A 15,479-nucleotide genomic window follows, 5' to 3' on the forward strand; every position below is an offset into this window, starting at 1 on the left:
TGCAAAGACGAAAAGAATATATGAATCTAGTGTGAGTACTTACTGTGTGCTCGGCACTGTTCCCAGCCCAGAAGAAAAGAGACAAAACCCTTGCAGCAGTTCTCAGCCTGGGCCGCATGCTAGGATCACCTGGGGAGCCTTAAAAAAAAAGAGAATGAAACATTAGGACAGGGCTATGTTTCTAATTCTTTTCTGAAACCAGCATCATACTTGATGGCGAAACCTGAGGATATTCCCATTTAAGGGGAGGTCCCAGGCATGTTTACAGTAACTGCTATGTTATCCTTTTCCCAATGGGTAGAGAAGTCTGCAACCTTTCTCTGCCAGGCTCCATGGCCTTCCAGTCATTTTCCATCTAGAACAGTCTCTAGACCTAGTCCTGTTTGTTCTGAGACTTGATTCCACACTGGATTCTTTCCCCCTCATCTCCGCGGGGTGGAGCAGACCAGCCCGTGGCCGCGGCTGCTCGTGGGGGGCAGCGAGGGAAGGGGCGGCAGCTGCTCTTCTCTCCTCCTCAAAATGCCTCCCTCTCCAGACTGGAAACCCGCAAGGCAATCTGACTTCTTCAGTAAATAAACTGCAAAGACGAAAAGAATATATGAATCTAGTGTGAGATTGGCAGCTGATAAGATGCACCCTGGTAGGGGAGGCTTGGGGGTGTGGGTGACACAGGAGTGGCCAGGGCTGATTACTGTGGAAGTAGGTGCCAGGCCCGCGGGCACATCAGCCCGTTCTCTTGTGTCGTGTGTGCATGAGTTTCTGTAATGAGAACAATGCAGGGGTCGCCCACATTGGTTTCGATCACGGAGCTGTTTTTCTCCAGGGTGTATCACTGTAGGTTCTGAGGTCTTAGACATGATGGGAAGGTCTAAAATGTTTTGCAATCATTGAAATACCGATTTTTTTTTTTTTTGGTAGATGTATTTTGAAACACCAACTTCAATCCATGAACAAATAGCTAAGAGATGCTCAGATACTTCTTACCTCTTGGGCGCCTCGATATTTTTTGGAGTAATTAATGGATGTATGGAAAGCGAGACGTAATGGAGCGAGGACACAGCCGGTGTGATGACCTGCACGTCGTCATTGTTTCAGGGCCCGCAGCCCTCTATCTTGCAGTGGACCATGTGGCACTTTCTAATCCAAGCTCCTTTTGTTCCTCACAGCAAACCTGTAGACTAGATCTTGGGCACCCCAGCTTACAGACGGGGATTTGGGCTCTGGGTTGCAGAGTGCAGCAGGGTGCCAGCCCGGGTGGCCTCTGACGTGGATCTCTGTTCAAGGCCATCTGTGCTGGGCCAGGGAAGCAGCCCTGGGGGGTGAGCTCGCTGGGACGATGTGGATCAGATGTTCAAGCCACTTCAGACCTCTGTGATTCTCTCTCTGCAGGGCATGGCGCAGGCAGATGGGATGCCCCAGCCCAGGGCTGCCCCCGGCCAGCCCTGCGTGTTCAAGCTGGTGCTGCTGGGGAGTGGCTCCGTGGGCAAGTCCAGCTTGGCCCTCCGCTACGTGAAGAATGACTTCAGGAGCGCCCCGCCTACCGTGGGATGTGAGTGAGCCGCAGAATGCCCCCCACTAAGCTTCTGGTGGATCAGGCCAGGCCCGCTGATCCCTGCCTCGTCCCCATCTGCCCCCACACTGCCCTAGAGCCTCGGCTGCATGTGCCCAGCACAAGCAGGCTTCCATCAAGGTCAGGCACACGCGTGGAATCCGCAACGACAAGTAAACGCCCTTCGCCCAGCTGGAGTCTGCGGGGGTTGGAGACTCAGGGTCAGGGATACGGGGGGATGGAGTGGGGTGGGGTCTGCCAGGCCCAGGCTCCTAGAACTAGTGGTGAGAAGCGCCAGAATGACAGGTGAGGGCCTGGCTCCAGAAGGGGTACTCAGGCTGTCTTGGGGTGTGCAGTGCACCCCTATTCTCCATTAGCAGGGAAAGCTGCACCCTTCACCCACGGTATTAGACTTGGTTTCCTTTTAAAATACAGCCAAGTGCTAAGTTTGGCGTGAAGGTGGGCTTCAGTCAAGAGCAGAGACCACAGAAGGGGGCCTGGCCAAGCCCTGGGTGATGGGGATTCAAGATGTGGGGCGGTGGGAGGTGCCAGCCCAGGCGAGCTCACCTCAGGGGCTGGTTTCTACTCTAAAATGGGTCTGCAAATGATGGCTCCAGGCCAGATCAGCCCCAGCCTGTCTGCCTGTGTCTGTAAATGAGGTTCTGTGGGAGCCCAGCCTCGCCCACCATTCATTTGCTTATCCTCTGTGAACAATAGCTTTCCTTCCCCATCTGCTCTAGAACAGCCCTGCCGAGGATTCCAGCAGTGACCTCACGGCCAGTGAAGCCTCAATGATTTTGCTCTAGGGCTTTTTTCCACCACTGGAAAAGTTGTGGCCCCTGCTTTAGCTGGCACCCCAGGAGGCAGCAGGTGGCACCCATGGGCTTGAGCAGGGCCCTGAGTACTAGGAGCGGATGCCTGGCATGGATAGTTTGGGAGGCTCAGTGCGGGCTCTGAGATCTGCAGAGGGCCACACCGCAGAGGAGTCACCTTTTGGGGCTGCACTGTCCCCGAGCTTCAGGGGGGGTCTTGAGAATTCTGTATTTCACAGGGGGGGCCTTGCTGCCCCTACTCGTAGTCGAGCTCTCCTGATTCCTTCTGTCCCAGCAGCCGGGGCCCAAGAACCTCCTTTCCTCTGCCCAGGCCATCCTGGTCTCCCACCCTCTCTTCAGGGGGCCTACTAGGGTCAGGAAGGTGGACAGAGGCCGGTCCAGGTCGGGGTGGGGTCTTTGCTTGGGGGCCGTCCTCCTGCTGGGTGGCTTTGATCACCCCTCCTCCTGCTAGTCCCCTCCCCGGGCCTGGGCTTATCCTCTCTCTTGAAGGGAAGGACCTGTTCTACAGGCAGGACTCTGCCTTGTGCCTTGGACTGGTGCTTTGAATTTCTGGTGTCCCTGCAGTGGGGCAGGGGTGAGAGGGTGCAGCCCTGGGTGCAGGGCAGAGAGCGGAGGGTGGCAGAGAAGCCCGATCACGTGAGTGCAGCGCTGTGGCCCTGTGTGCAGAACTAGATCCTCCTCTATGCAACCGGCCACCAACCCTGGGGTCAGCTCTTATTTATTGAGTACCCACTGCATGTCAGCATCTTGCTAGATGCTGGGGATGCACAGGTGAGCAAGCCCAGGAGGCGAGTCTCAAACGGTCTCCTCCACTTCTGTTTCATGTAGGTTTTCACAGGCTTTATACACCTTGGGATATTATTACAACCTTTAGAGTTGGATATTGCTATATTATTATAAATATAAATAAATATGGCATCATTTATGCATTTAGTATTATAATGTATGTATAATTATGAGTATTGATTATTAATCATTATATATTGTAATTATTATATTATATATTATTATAAAAGTGGATATTCCCACTTTTCAGATGAGAAGATGGAATATAATCATTCCTTTAACTTATGTGGGTTTGGGGAACACGGGGTGTGTTGTGCAAAAACCTGTTTCTTTTTTCACATCTGGCCTCGGCTGTTATCAAGACAGCCACTCCCGCCAGGGGGAGGTGGGGACCGAGCACAGCTGCGGGGGGAGGATGAGGGTGCCCCTGCCCCTCACGGGGGAGCTGGGAAGAAAGGAGCCTTGGGGTGTGCCGTGCTGGGCCTGCGGAGATGTTCAGCAGGTATCAGCGGCAGGAGCCAGTGGATGCCACGGCCAAGGGCAGGTCTCTCATTCCCTCCACCTCCATTTCTTTGCTGTGAAATGGGGCATAAATACCTTCCTGCAGTGGGCTTTCCAGGAAAGACTGCTGCTGCCACGGTGGCTTAAGATTGTCCCCCTTAAGTGCCATCCTCTTTCCGCAGACACCAACCCCCAAACTCTCAAGAGCAAGGCTAGAACTGAAACTGGCCATGTCCAGGGTGGTGCCCTTCAGGGCAGGGTTGGCTCCAAGATTGTCCAGACTTCAGGAGGATTGATACAGATCCTCAGGGCCCTCCTGAGGGTCTGGTTCTGTTGGCGGGTGCACGGGGTGGGCCCCGCAGTGGGGTGCGATACAGCGCTGGGTTCGGTTCCAGGGAAGACGTCATCCAGGCAGAGGAAGCAGGAACCAGAGCTGGGAACGTGACACAGACAAGTCTCCAAAGGCGAGACGTCAAATGGCTCTGCGGTTGCCCTGGGACCAGGCAGGAGCCAGGCCAGAGCAGGAACATGGACAGCTTACCCGGGCTCAGCCTGCTGGGGGAGACCCAGGTGCCCCTGACTCCTGCCCACGCCAGCCATGGAGGCCTCCACTCCCAAAGGAGTGACCCTATGGCCAGGGCCTGGGCTCGGCCACCAAGAGCTCCTCATGGAACCCCCTGTAATCCCAAGTGGCCAGAGCAGGGGACATTCTGGCCTATTCCCTTTCTTGGTGACATCTTTTGGAAGGATGGTGACACCTAGTGCTTGTCAGCAGAATTCGCCAGCAGCAGCCAAAATTAATCCTGGACCAGTTGGGCCTCAGGCGGGAAGGGAAGGGTGACAAACGGGAATGTTTGACGTTGCCACCATCCCACTGCCACCACCTCCTCGACCGGGAGCTTTGCTGACGTCCCAGAACCCCTGGAAATAAGTTTCCATCTCATGTTCCCTTCGACCAGTAATCAGGTTATAGTTTTTATAAAGATGACGTTTGCTGCAGGGAGGGTTTAAATGAGCTGGATCGGTTGTTCCTTCACAGTAAAAGCTAGAAAAGCAAACTCACTTTTATTATGTTAAAATTTAGTAGAGGCACTTTTTAATTTGGGGCAATAAAAGTAGAAAAGCAAACTCACTTTTATTTTATTTTTATTTTTTATTTTTTTTATTTTTTTGTCTTTTTTATTTTTCGTGTCCGGCAATGGATCACAACCCTCAGTGTCGCGCCCGTACCGGACCGGGACCGGAACCCCTGGAAATAAGTTTCCATCTCATGTTCCCTTCGACCAGTAATCAGGTTATAGTTTTTATAAAGATGACGTTTGCTGCAGGGAGGGTTTAAATGAGCTGGATCGGTTGTTCCTTCACAGTAAAAGCTAGAAAAGCAAACTCACTTTTATTATGTTAAAATTTAGTAGAGGCACTTTTTAATTTGGGGCAATAAAATACAAATTAGAGAGTGTATTAGTCCGTTTCTGTTATAACAGAATACCCGAAACTGGGTAATTTATAAAGAAATTAAATTTATTTCTTACAGTTTTAGAGGTTGGGAAGTTCACAGTCCACGGGGTGCATCTGGTGAGGTCCTTCGTGGTAGGGACTCCGTGCAGAGTCCCTTGGCAACGCAGGGTGTCACAGGGCGAGAATGGCGGGAGCTCCTTCATGTGCTCTCCTGTTAAAGCCACCAGTCTACACCCACGATAACCCATTACTCCATGGACGGATTAATTCATTCATGAGAACATGGTCCTCACGATCCAGTCACCTCTTAAAGGCCCCATCTTTCAAATACCAGAATCGAATTTCCTACCCTCCTAACAGTGTTACGTGGGGGTCAAGTTTCTAATACACAGACTTTTGGGGGACACATCAAACCTATAGCAGACAGCAATCTCTTATTAACTCTTACGTAATTTACCACCTAATGTGGTTTTTTTAGCTCCCTGAGTGGAAGGCTGTCCCCATTCCAGAAACCCACTAGAGAGAGAACTAGCTGGTGGTGGCAGTTAGGCGTGGGGAGCGGGGGCTGGAAGTGCCTTCCTGCTGAGGCACCTCTGCTGAGGCCTGTGGGGACAAGCGGAGGAAGGAAGGACACCTGGTTTGTGCTTTGATGGGGCCTCGGTAGGGAACAGTGTGTCGGGTGGCCACCAGGTCATATACAATCTGCTAAAAATGTGCTAATGTGTTTTCTGCATCAGCATATTCTAGAAATATGAAAAAAAAATCTCTGGTTCTTGGCCCTGTCTGACCCCTACGGCCCAACATGCTGCCAGTACCATTTCAGGTAAAATGTTCAGGTCTGTCTGCGTTCCTTGGAAATTTATTTTTTAATCACATTTTGGCTTTCGCTGTGAAGATGTAGAAAATGTGGCCAGTGGGTTCCAGAAAAGGCAGACAGTGAACACGGGCTCCCTTCTGGGTCGGAGCCAAGGAGCAGGCAGGGCCAGGTGGCGTCAGGCACCTGCACGTGGCCCACCGGCTGGCCTTCCGTCCCCTCCAGGCAAGACAAGGTTGTGCGTCCTGTAATATCCAAACATTGACCCACGTGTCCTCCTTGCTCCTGGGAAATTTGTTGGGATTTTACACTGGTTTAAACTCAACCACCAGCCATCATTTTCGAATGAGAACAGGGAAACATGAGAAGCTGGGAGTGAACGAAAGAGGCGCACCTGAGTTTTATGTCCACGTGTCACCTGGCTGGGACAACTTTTAAGGTACAAGCAATCCAAATTCAGAACTGTGACTTGAAATGATAGAAAACAGACAAAAGATGGAGACAAAAGGCTGGCGTTCCTGCACAGTGAGTCCCGGGAGAGCAAAGTGAAAACACAGACCTGCCCTTTCTCTCTCTTCTCCAGGGGTTTTACAGCCACCCTGGGGAGAGGCCGCTATTAGCTCATGTTTAGGAGAAGAAACTGAGATTTGGAAAGTTTAAGCAACTTGCCAAAGTCCATGCAGCTGTTGGATCTGCATCCAAGGCCCTTGCATGGCACCGTGCCTCACATCACCGTCAGTCCCGTGCAGCACCTTGTAGGGTAGGTGGTTTATATCCTGTTCAATCCTGACCACCATGCATGTGCTGGGAGTCAGTGGTCCTTCTGTCCACCTGAAGACTGCAGCTTTGTCTGGCCTAGGAGACAAAGTTGACCTTGTCTGACTTCAAGGTCCTAGGCCTACAGGAAAATGTGGGTTGTGCAGGCGGAAGAGCCCATCAGGGGCTTCTGTTTAGGTGCCACCCAAGCTAGATCCTCACAAGAGAACATCATGATCACAGCCATCCAGGTTAGGAATCCCTGTCCAGCCCTGTCCCCTGTTCTCTGCCCGTAGTAGGTGGAATTTTGTCCTCCTAAAGGTGTGGCCAAGTCCTAACTCCCAGAACCCGTAAGTGTGACCTTATTTGGAGATGGGGTCTTTGCAGATGTAATTAGTTAAGGATCTCAAGATGTGATCATCCTGGGTTTAGGATGGTCCGTAAGTCCAATGACTGGTGTCCTTATAAGAAGAGGACAGAACACAGAGATATAGGGGGGAGGCCACGTGAAGATGGAGGTAGAGACTGGGGTGTTGCATCTCAAGCCAATAAACACCAAGACTTGTTGACAGCCACCAGGAGCTGGAGAGAAGCCTGGAACAGATTCTCCCCCAGATCCTCCAGAAGGAACCAGCCCTGCTGACGACTTGATTTTGGACCTCTGCCATCCAGAACTGGAAGAGTAAATTTCTGTTGCTTTGAGCCACCCAGTTTGTGGGAATTTGTTATGGCAGGCCCACGACACTCATTCACTGTCCTTGGAATAAAAGTTCTAACTTCAAACATGTGGTTCTCTCTGCCTGAACATCCCCAATAGACTCAAAACCCAACCCGGGGTCTGGGCAGGGTAGCGGCTTTCACAGGAGCCTGTTCTGCGGTGCTGAGTCCTTCACGTGCCGGACTCTTCAACCTCCCCTGCACCCCTCCAGTTTACATATGACATATCGCATACGGTCACATCCTGTGGGGCAAAACACTTTGATGCTGTTAAATAGCTATTTAAAAATCACATCGGCTTTGGAAAGCAAAGGGGAAAAATATCTTCAGATGATCTGGATTACCCAATAAGTTGAATTAAAGTGCTTGGGGCTGGGTCCTTGTGTGAATATTAAGCAGCTACATGAATAAAAAGTCCCTGCCCTCCAGGCACTCGCTATTTGCCAGGGGAGACAGGTAGAGAACGCAGAAGTCCCGTGTGCCGTCAGGTGTGTGCATAATACTGGGAGGCGGGGAGCCCAGAGCTGTCCCAAGGGCGACACTGGGACACTCACACTCCTCTGGACACGAGATGCCAGGCAGAGAAGAGAGAGGGCAGGGAGCACCGACGGGGAGGCTAGCAGCAGAAGAGGGAGGATCTGCAGGAGCTGGTGGGATCACGAATGTCTCTTTGTGCAGCTGAGTGGCTGGGGGCCAGTGGTGGTGGGGACTCTCGGGGTCCCCAGAACTCAGTCATGTCATTGGAAGCTGGCAGTGATGCATGGGACTCGTGGTTATTGGAGATTCCTTGTATGTCCAGAGTTTTTGTGTTAGGTCCTTGCGAGTTTACCAATTCCCATCCAAAGCCTCTAGGAAACCTACAAAGGATCCACAGCAATTACTGCTAACTTGCTTTATAGGGAACCCCCATCTTCCAGAAGTGTTGCTCGGCCCCTGGACAGGTGGGCGGTGGGAAGCCCATGGCTGGCTCCCTCTGACCCGTGTGCTGAGCCCAGGGCTCTCACAGGTCCAGCCTGAGCCAAGGGTAAAACTCCATCCTCTAAGTGAAGCTCCCTCTCGGCCTCCCTGTTTCAGGTGCGTTCTTCACAAAGGTGGTGGACTTAGGTGCTGAGTCTCTGAAGCTTGAGATCTGGGACACAGCCGGCCAGGAGAAGTACCACAGTGTCTGCCACCTCTACTTTAGGGGTGCCAATGCTGCACTTCTGGTGTACGACATCACCAAGAAGGTAGGGCTCACTTGAGGTGTGACCCCACCCGCCTTCTCCAGGCGTCTGCCTTCTGTTTGCTCAGGCTTGGTGAGGCTGTCTTCTGAAGGAATTATGTCCCGTGCAGGTGCTTTATGGTATAACCATGACAATGAATAGAGATCATGCTAGCGAGTATTGTCACCTCCTCCAGGAAGCCCTCCTGGCAACCCCTCCACCTCCTCCAAGGTTGAGGTTCTGTTCTTCTGTGGTCCTCCAGGACACCCTGCACACAGCACCAGCATCTACCACTCACTAGTCCTGAGCGCTGCTGAATGGTGGCAGTGGAGGAGGGGAGGCTCAGAGAATCAGGACAGACACAGCCCCTGCCCACACGTCCCCTGCACAGAGTGCATCTAAATCCAAGTGAGCAGACACTTAGAGCACGACGGGGCAGGGCAGGACCCTGTGGGAGTACACGTGAGGGCTCTACGCCCAGCCCAGGGGTGTGTGAGCTGAGATGTGGGGTGGGGCAGGCAGGGAAGGGTGTCCCAGGTCAGGAGTGCATGCTCGGGTCCAGGGAACGTGAGCGGTGGGGCTGCAGGGGTGCAGCTGTGCTGCGTGTGGAAAGAGGGGCCACGTAAGGCTCAGGGTAGGGGCCCCGTCATCCAGTCTATGAGGACACTGCAGTTAGGATCAAGGCTTAGGGTGACGGCCACTGCCCCACACTCTCCTGCACAAAATGGCCCTTTGAGGATGTCCGGGTTGGAGTCTCCTGGGCCTGTGGGGGAAGGAGCTGTGTCCCAGCAGTGAGCTGCCTGAGCGGACACAGACCCGGCCACTGCTCCTCAGAGGGGGCAGCAGCCCCCACGGTTTGCCTACGGCCAGTTGGAGCCTGTGACATCTTCCACAGTGTGACCTTCCACACGTACTTTCCCCCCTGGAGTAGCTAATGAAGACTGCCCATAAACTTCATCAGACGTTCTCTTTTCTCTTTTTTAGGATTCCTTCCACAAGGCTCAGCAGTGGCTGCAGGACCTGGAGAAGGAGTTCTGCCCCGGGGAAGTCGTGCTCATGCTGGTCGGCAACAAGACGGACCTCAGCGCGGAGCGGGAGGTGACACTCCAGGTACCGTGCTGGAGACCCGCCCACCTCAGCCGGCAGACCTTGACACACACCCAGGCTCGCGTGCACACTCGCACAGACACCCACACCTCACACTCAGGAACACACCCACACTCACACTTGCACAGACACCCACACCTCACACTCAGGAACACACCCACACTCACACTTGCACAGACACCCACACCTCACACTCAGGAACACACCCACACTCACACACACGCTTGCACAGACACCCACACCTCACACTCAGGAACACCCCCACACTCACACACACGCTTGCACAGACACCCACACCTCACACTCAAGAACACACCCACACTCACACACACACTTGCACAGACACCCACACCTCACACTCAGGAACACACCCACACTCACACACACACTCGCATAGATACTCACAGATCCCACACTCAAGAACACACCCACACTCACACATGCACACACCCACACACTTGCACAGACACCCACAGACCCCCCACTCAGGAACACACCCACACTCACACACACATTTGCACAGACACCCACAGATCCCACACTCAGGAACACACCCACACTCACACATGCACACACCCACACACTTGCACAGACACCCACACCTCACACTCAGGAACACTCCCCCCACACACTTGCACAGACACCCGTACCTCACACTCAGGAACACACCCACACTCACACACACACTCGCACAGATACTCACAGATCCCACACTCAGGAACACACCCACACTCACACATTTGCACAGACACCCACAGATCCCACACTCAGGAACAAACCCACACTCACACATGCACACACCCACACACTTGCACAGACACCCACAGACCCCACAGTCAGGAACACACCCACACTCACACCACACTCTTGCACAGACGCCTGCACCCCACACACTCATGAACAACTCCCCACACCACACACTTGCACACAGACACCCACACACCCCCACACACTCATGAACACACCCCTCATGCACACACCACACACTTGCACAGATACCTTTACACCCCACACTCATGAACACCCCCCACATACACACACACTACACGCTTGCACACAGACACACACATCCACACACTCATGAACACCCTCCCCACTTGCACACCCCCACAACCCCACACTCATGAACACCCCCCCACATGCACACACCACACACTTGCACACAGACACACCCACCCACACACTCATGAACACACCCACACTCACACACTTATGTGTACACACACACACACCACACATTCACACACCCACATATGTGGCGTGAACACACACACACCTGCACACTTGCACAAGGCCCCCAAACACTCACACACACTCACATGTACATGCACCCACCCACCCACCACACTCTCTCCACCTTAATTTCCCTTTTGGCTGATGATTTTCTGTCTTTTCTGGAAAGCTCAGACCTGCAGGGGTGACAGTGGGGAAAGCCGTGAACCCCACCCAGGCCACTCCTGAGAGCTGGCTGGAGGGGCCGGCTGGCGTCCCACACAGGGAACGGGGTCTTGCTGCCGGCTTCCACAGGCCCTGTCCTGGTTACCTGGGTCACGAGGAGACTACGACCTTTCTTACCTCTCCATCCCGCTTTGAAAAATGTGGGTTTTCAGATCTTTTTCTTAGTGTTCAATAAATTATCGAAGAAGGCTCAAATAAATAAATCCAAGCTTCTTAGACAGGAGCCGGGCCCAGCAAACAGCGTATGGTGGACAATCAGACGCCTCCGATGGTAGCGCCCCCGGACACTCCCTCCTGCTCCTCCCCGAGCCTCCAGCAGCTCCTGGACTTCTTTGTCCTCTCTTGGGACCTGCAGCCACCCTTCCTGCCTCCCACCCCGCCCAGCCCACCTCGCCACTTCCCCATCCTGCAGAGCAGCCCAGCGCTCCCCCTGTATGGCCCCAACTCCCTAAGGTGCCAGCACCACCCGCGCCAGGTCTGCTCTGTCGGCTGCCCTGCGGGAGCCTGGCTGTCCCTTTAAGGTGATCCGATGCTTCAGCAGGTCTCGCCTCCCCACCCCATACCCAGAAGGGAGCTCTGTGCACAGGGACACCTCCCTGCTCTGAGTGACACCCTCTTACAGGGAGAGGCAGCAGCTGCCCCTGCGAGTGGCTGTCCGTCTGTCTTCAGTAGATCTTCCCCCACCACATCTAGGACGGGGACCATGCAGGCCACCGCAGGGACGTAGCTGGAGGGGAGACCCACGGCACGCGAGTCAGGCAGGGCCATCAGGAGCTGAGACGTGACCTCCAGTGGCCGCCTGAGTTCCTCTCTGTTGGGAGAGTCTGGGAGGCTTGGAGGGGGGTCCTGTACAGGGAGACCCCGGTTCCTTGGTCACCCCAGACTCCTGGGTGTGGCCTTGCCTTCCCGTGGACGCTTCTCTCCTTGCCGGTCACACAGCGCAAGCCTGGTGTCCTCCGGCCCGCCTTTGCTCTCGAACACGCATTTCTCCACATGGCTCCAACCTGCCTCGGGAACGAGGGCTCCTCGGAGGAAGGGCCAGCAGCCTCTCCCATCCCTGCGTCGTGTTCCTTCCATTCTCAGTTGGTGTCTGTGCCCACGCGTCACAGCCCACAGGGGCCAGGCGGCCAAGGTGCGAGGGGAGCTGCTGGGAGAGTGAGGCCCTGCCCTGGCCCAGCTCCAGGAAGGTCCCCTCCATCCCGTCCTCCTGGTCCTGGGTCCAGCTCCAGGAAGGTCCCCTCCATCCCGTCCTCCTGGTCCTGGGTCCAGCTCCAGGAAGGTCCCCTCCATCCCGTCCTCCTGGTCCTGGGTCCAGCTCCAGGAAGGTCCCCTCCATCCCGTCCTCCTGGTCCTGGGTCCAGCTCCAGGAAGGTCCCCTCCATCCCGTCCTCCTGGTCCTGGGTCCAGCTCCAGGAAGGTCCCCTCCATCCCGTCCTCCTGGTCCTGGGTCCAGCTCCAGGAAGGTCCCCTCCATCCCGTCCTCATGGTCCTGGGTCCAGCTCCAGGAAGGTCCCCTCCATCCCGTCCTCCTGGCCCTGGGCCCGGCTTCTCCAGGAACAGAGCTCAATGAGAAATGCAGAGGAGTCAGGTGTCCACGGGCTGTCCCTGTCCCTGGGGTCTGAAGGTGAGAAGTCAACGAGGCCTTCTTAGGAAACTTTCATTGTATAAAAACACTGGCTTTTTGTGGCTGTTTCCCTCAGGAAGGGCAGGAGTTTGCCGAGAGCAAAAGGTTGCTGTTCATGGAAACCTCGGCCAAACTGAACCACCAGGTGACCGAGGTCTTCAGTGCCGTAGGTGAGTGGTGGCCCCGGGTTGGACAAGGAGGGCGGGGGCTCCTCACCTGCCCTGCCCACCAGGTCTTCTTTTCTGGTGTCTCGGGACACAACACAAGGTCTCTAGGGATGGCGGGTGGGCAGGGGAGGCTGGGCCCTTGTTCTATGGCTCTGGGTCTGTCTGCGGGGCTGTGCTGGGCTGGGGGGCTTCCCGCCCCACCCCCTCTCCTCCTTGTCTTTCACAGCCCGAGAGCTGCTGCAGAGAGAAGGCGACAGGCAGGGCCAGGCCCGGCGGGGGGACGCAGCTGTGGTTCTGAAGGAGGGGCCCGCCAGGCAGGCCAAATGCTGCGCCCGCTAGGAGCAGCCCCTCCAGGGGAGCCACAGGGAGGACGCTCCCAGGCCCGGGCCTCGGCTGGTCCCAGGCGGCCGGGTGAGCCACTGTCGGCTGCACGTTGACTGTGCTTTGCTGTTGACGCTGGATTGTTCTGGGCCCTAGAGGTTCTGAAGTTGGCATCCTTTATAACGACCACTTTCCGAAGCCGGTGGGGATCGTCAGGGGAGGAGCCGGAGCCAAATGGCTCCTGGAAGTGTGGGCTGCACTTTGCCAGACGCCATTTGATTCTGGGACACCCACGCCAGGTGCCTGCCCCTCCTGGACCGCCGCCCTCTCAGCAGCCTTGTCCTGGACACAGAGGAATTGGATGGGCAGGTGTGGGAAGAACGCCTTGATCCCTGCGGTGGGCACACAGATGCCTCACCCCTGGCGTGGACGGTGGGTGGGGAGGGAGCAGGCCCAGAAGCAGGAGGCCGAGCCAGGCAGAAATGCAGCGAGGGCCGCGGTGGCAGTGGGCGGGCGGCTGGATCTCAGTGGGGTCGCCTCTCACTCCCTTCTCCTGGCTGTGATTTGATGAAGCAGTTTCTGTCCAGTGAGCACAAGGACTCTGAGACGTTTGGCCTGAGGTATAAGTTGTACCGCATAGATACTTGTGCTCTAAAAATTAAGCCGCTTTTGACAATCTGGCATTCAGTGAGATTGCAAGGACGAGGCAGGGCACAGAGCTCGGCGGATCGTGTTGTAGGTGCCTCTGCACTTGTTCTAGGAGCGATCATGGCAGGTAAACCAGGACGCAGCCCCTATGGGGGCTGTGACAGAGGGGGGTGCAGCCATCTCTCTGGACGGGATGTCTTCCTGGACCGTGACATGTCATAGCCCCATAGTGACGACCTGCCTTTACAGAGAAACGACTATGGGCCAAATGTGTCCCCCAAAAGTTCATTTATTGGAAGTTTGGTCCCCATTATAACAGTGGTAAGAGTGTGGGAAATCCAATTATGGTATTTGAAAGTTGGGGCCTATGAGAGGTGACTGGACCCCGAGGACCGTGTCCTCATGAATGGACTGATCTGTTCATGGGGTAATNTGCAGCCATCTCTCTGGACGGGATGTCTTCCTGGACCGTGACATGTCATAGCCCCATAGTGACGACCTGCCTTTACAGAGAAACGACTATGGGCCAAATGTGTCCCCCAAAAGTTCACTTATTGGAAGTTTGGTCCCCATTATAACAGTGGTAAGAGTGTGGGAAATCCAATTATGGTATTTGAAAGTTGGGGCCTCTGAGAGGTGACTGGACCCCGAGGACCGTGTCCTCATGAATGGACTGATCTGTTCATGGGGTAATGAGGAGTCATGGGCATGGTCTGATGGTGTTAGGAGGGCAAGCGAGAAGCTTAGCTCTGTCTGGCTCAGCCCATTCTCACCACGTGACACTGCGCACGCGCCCCCTGGACCTCGGACTTCCCAGCCAACAAACTGTAAGAAATAAATTTCATTTCTTTATAAATTACCCAGTTTCAGGTATTCTGTTATAAGCAACAGAAACGGGCTAATACAGAAACCTAGACCCCCTCCTGGGAGGTAAGCCCCAGGTGACGTTTCCTGTTGAGTCCCTCTTGACACCTGAGGTGGCAAGGGGAAGGCATTTCAAAGGTGCCATCTTTCGGGGGTGATGCTGGTTTTCATCCTGGCCTCTGCGACTATGATAAACAGGTCTGAGTAATGATAAGACACTGTTACCCACCTGAAAAAGGCGGCTTCACTGTACCGACTAGAAGGGTCATGGAAGGAGACACGTGGTGTCCTCTGCAGCTGACCAAACGTCTCGTCATCCCAGAGCAGCGCCGTGGCAGGAGCTTCAGGCTGCGCCTCTGGGTGGCTCTCTGCTCTCGGCCACTTCTCAGAACATCCCAGCTGCCAGGCCTCGACCTTCAGGTTGGCTGTAAAGTCAGGCAAATCATAACTAAAGCCAAAGTGTTTCCGTTATTTTAGTATTTTAGTTATACTAAGTTTCCATTTACATCGTCAGAGTGAGGGCTCAGACTCTCCAATCCCACTGTACAGACTGGGTCCCCAGACCCCTCACATGCCAGGCTGGGTCCCCAGACCCCTCACACACAGGTCCATGCTAGGCAATTGGGAAAGATTCCAGGAGCTGTTGACAGATGACATGAGCTCAGTCCTCAGCG

General features: G+C 54.7%; 1 protein-coding gene across 1 annotated transcript; it reads left to right on the forward strand.

The window, feature by feature from the left end:
- Positions 1–1,389: 1,389 nt before the first annotated feature.
- RAB17 (RAB17, member RAS oncogene family) lies at positions 1,390–13,366 on the forward strand. The gene is made up of 5 exons (XM_008586020.1): positions 1,390–1,549; positions 8,489–8,640; positions 9,601–9,726; positions 12,882–12,975; positions 13,199–13,366. Exons 1-5 carry the CDS (start codon positions 1,393–1,395, stop codon positions 13,309–13,311), a joined length of 642 nt encoding a protein of 213 aa, XP_008584242.1. The 5' UTR covers positions 1,390–1,392; the 3' UTR covers positions 13,312–13,366.
- Positions 13,367–15,479: the final 2,113 nt, after the last annotated feature.

The sequence above is a fragment of the Galeopterus variegatus genome, unplaced genomic scaffold (genome assembly GCF_000696425.1).
Source record: "Galeopterus variegatus unplaced genomic scaffold, G_variegatus-3.0.2 Scaffold108, whole genome shotgun sequence".
Taxonomy (NCBI): Eukaryota; Metazoa; Chordata; class Mammalia; order Dermoptera; family Cynocephalidae; genus Galeopterus; species Galeopterus variegatus.

What these genes read in the sequence shown, in the direction of transcription:
- RAB17 (XM_008586020.1), top strand. Translation starts at nt 1,393, where the DNA reads ATGGCGCAGGCAGATGGGATGCCCCAGCCCAGGGCTGCCCCCGGCCAG. An exon ending in CGCCCCGCCTACCGTGGGAT is followed by an intron (nt 1,550 to 8,488) that starts GTGAGTGAGCCG and finishes TCCCTGTTTCAG; the next exon opens with GTGCGTTCTTCACAAAGGTG. An exon ending in AGCGGGAGGTGACACTCCAG is followed by an intron (nt 9,727 to 12,881) that starts GTACCGTGCTGG and finishes TGTTTCCCTCAG; the next exon opens with GAAGGGCAGGAGTTTGCCGA.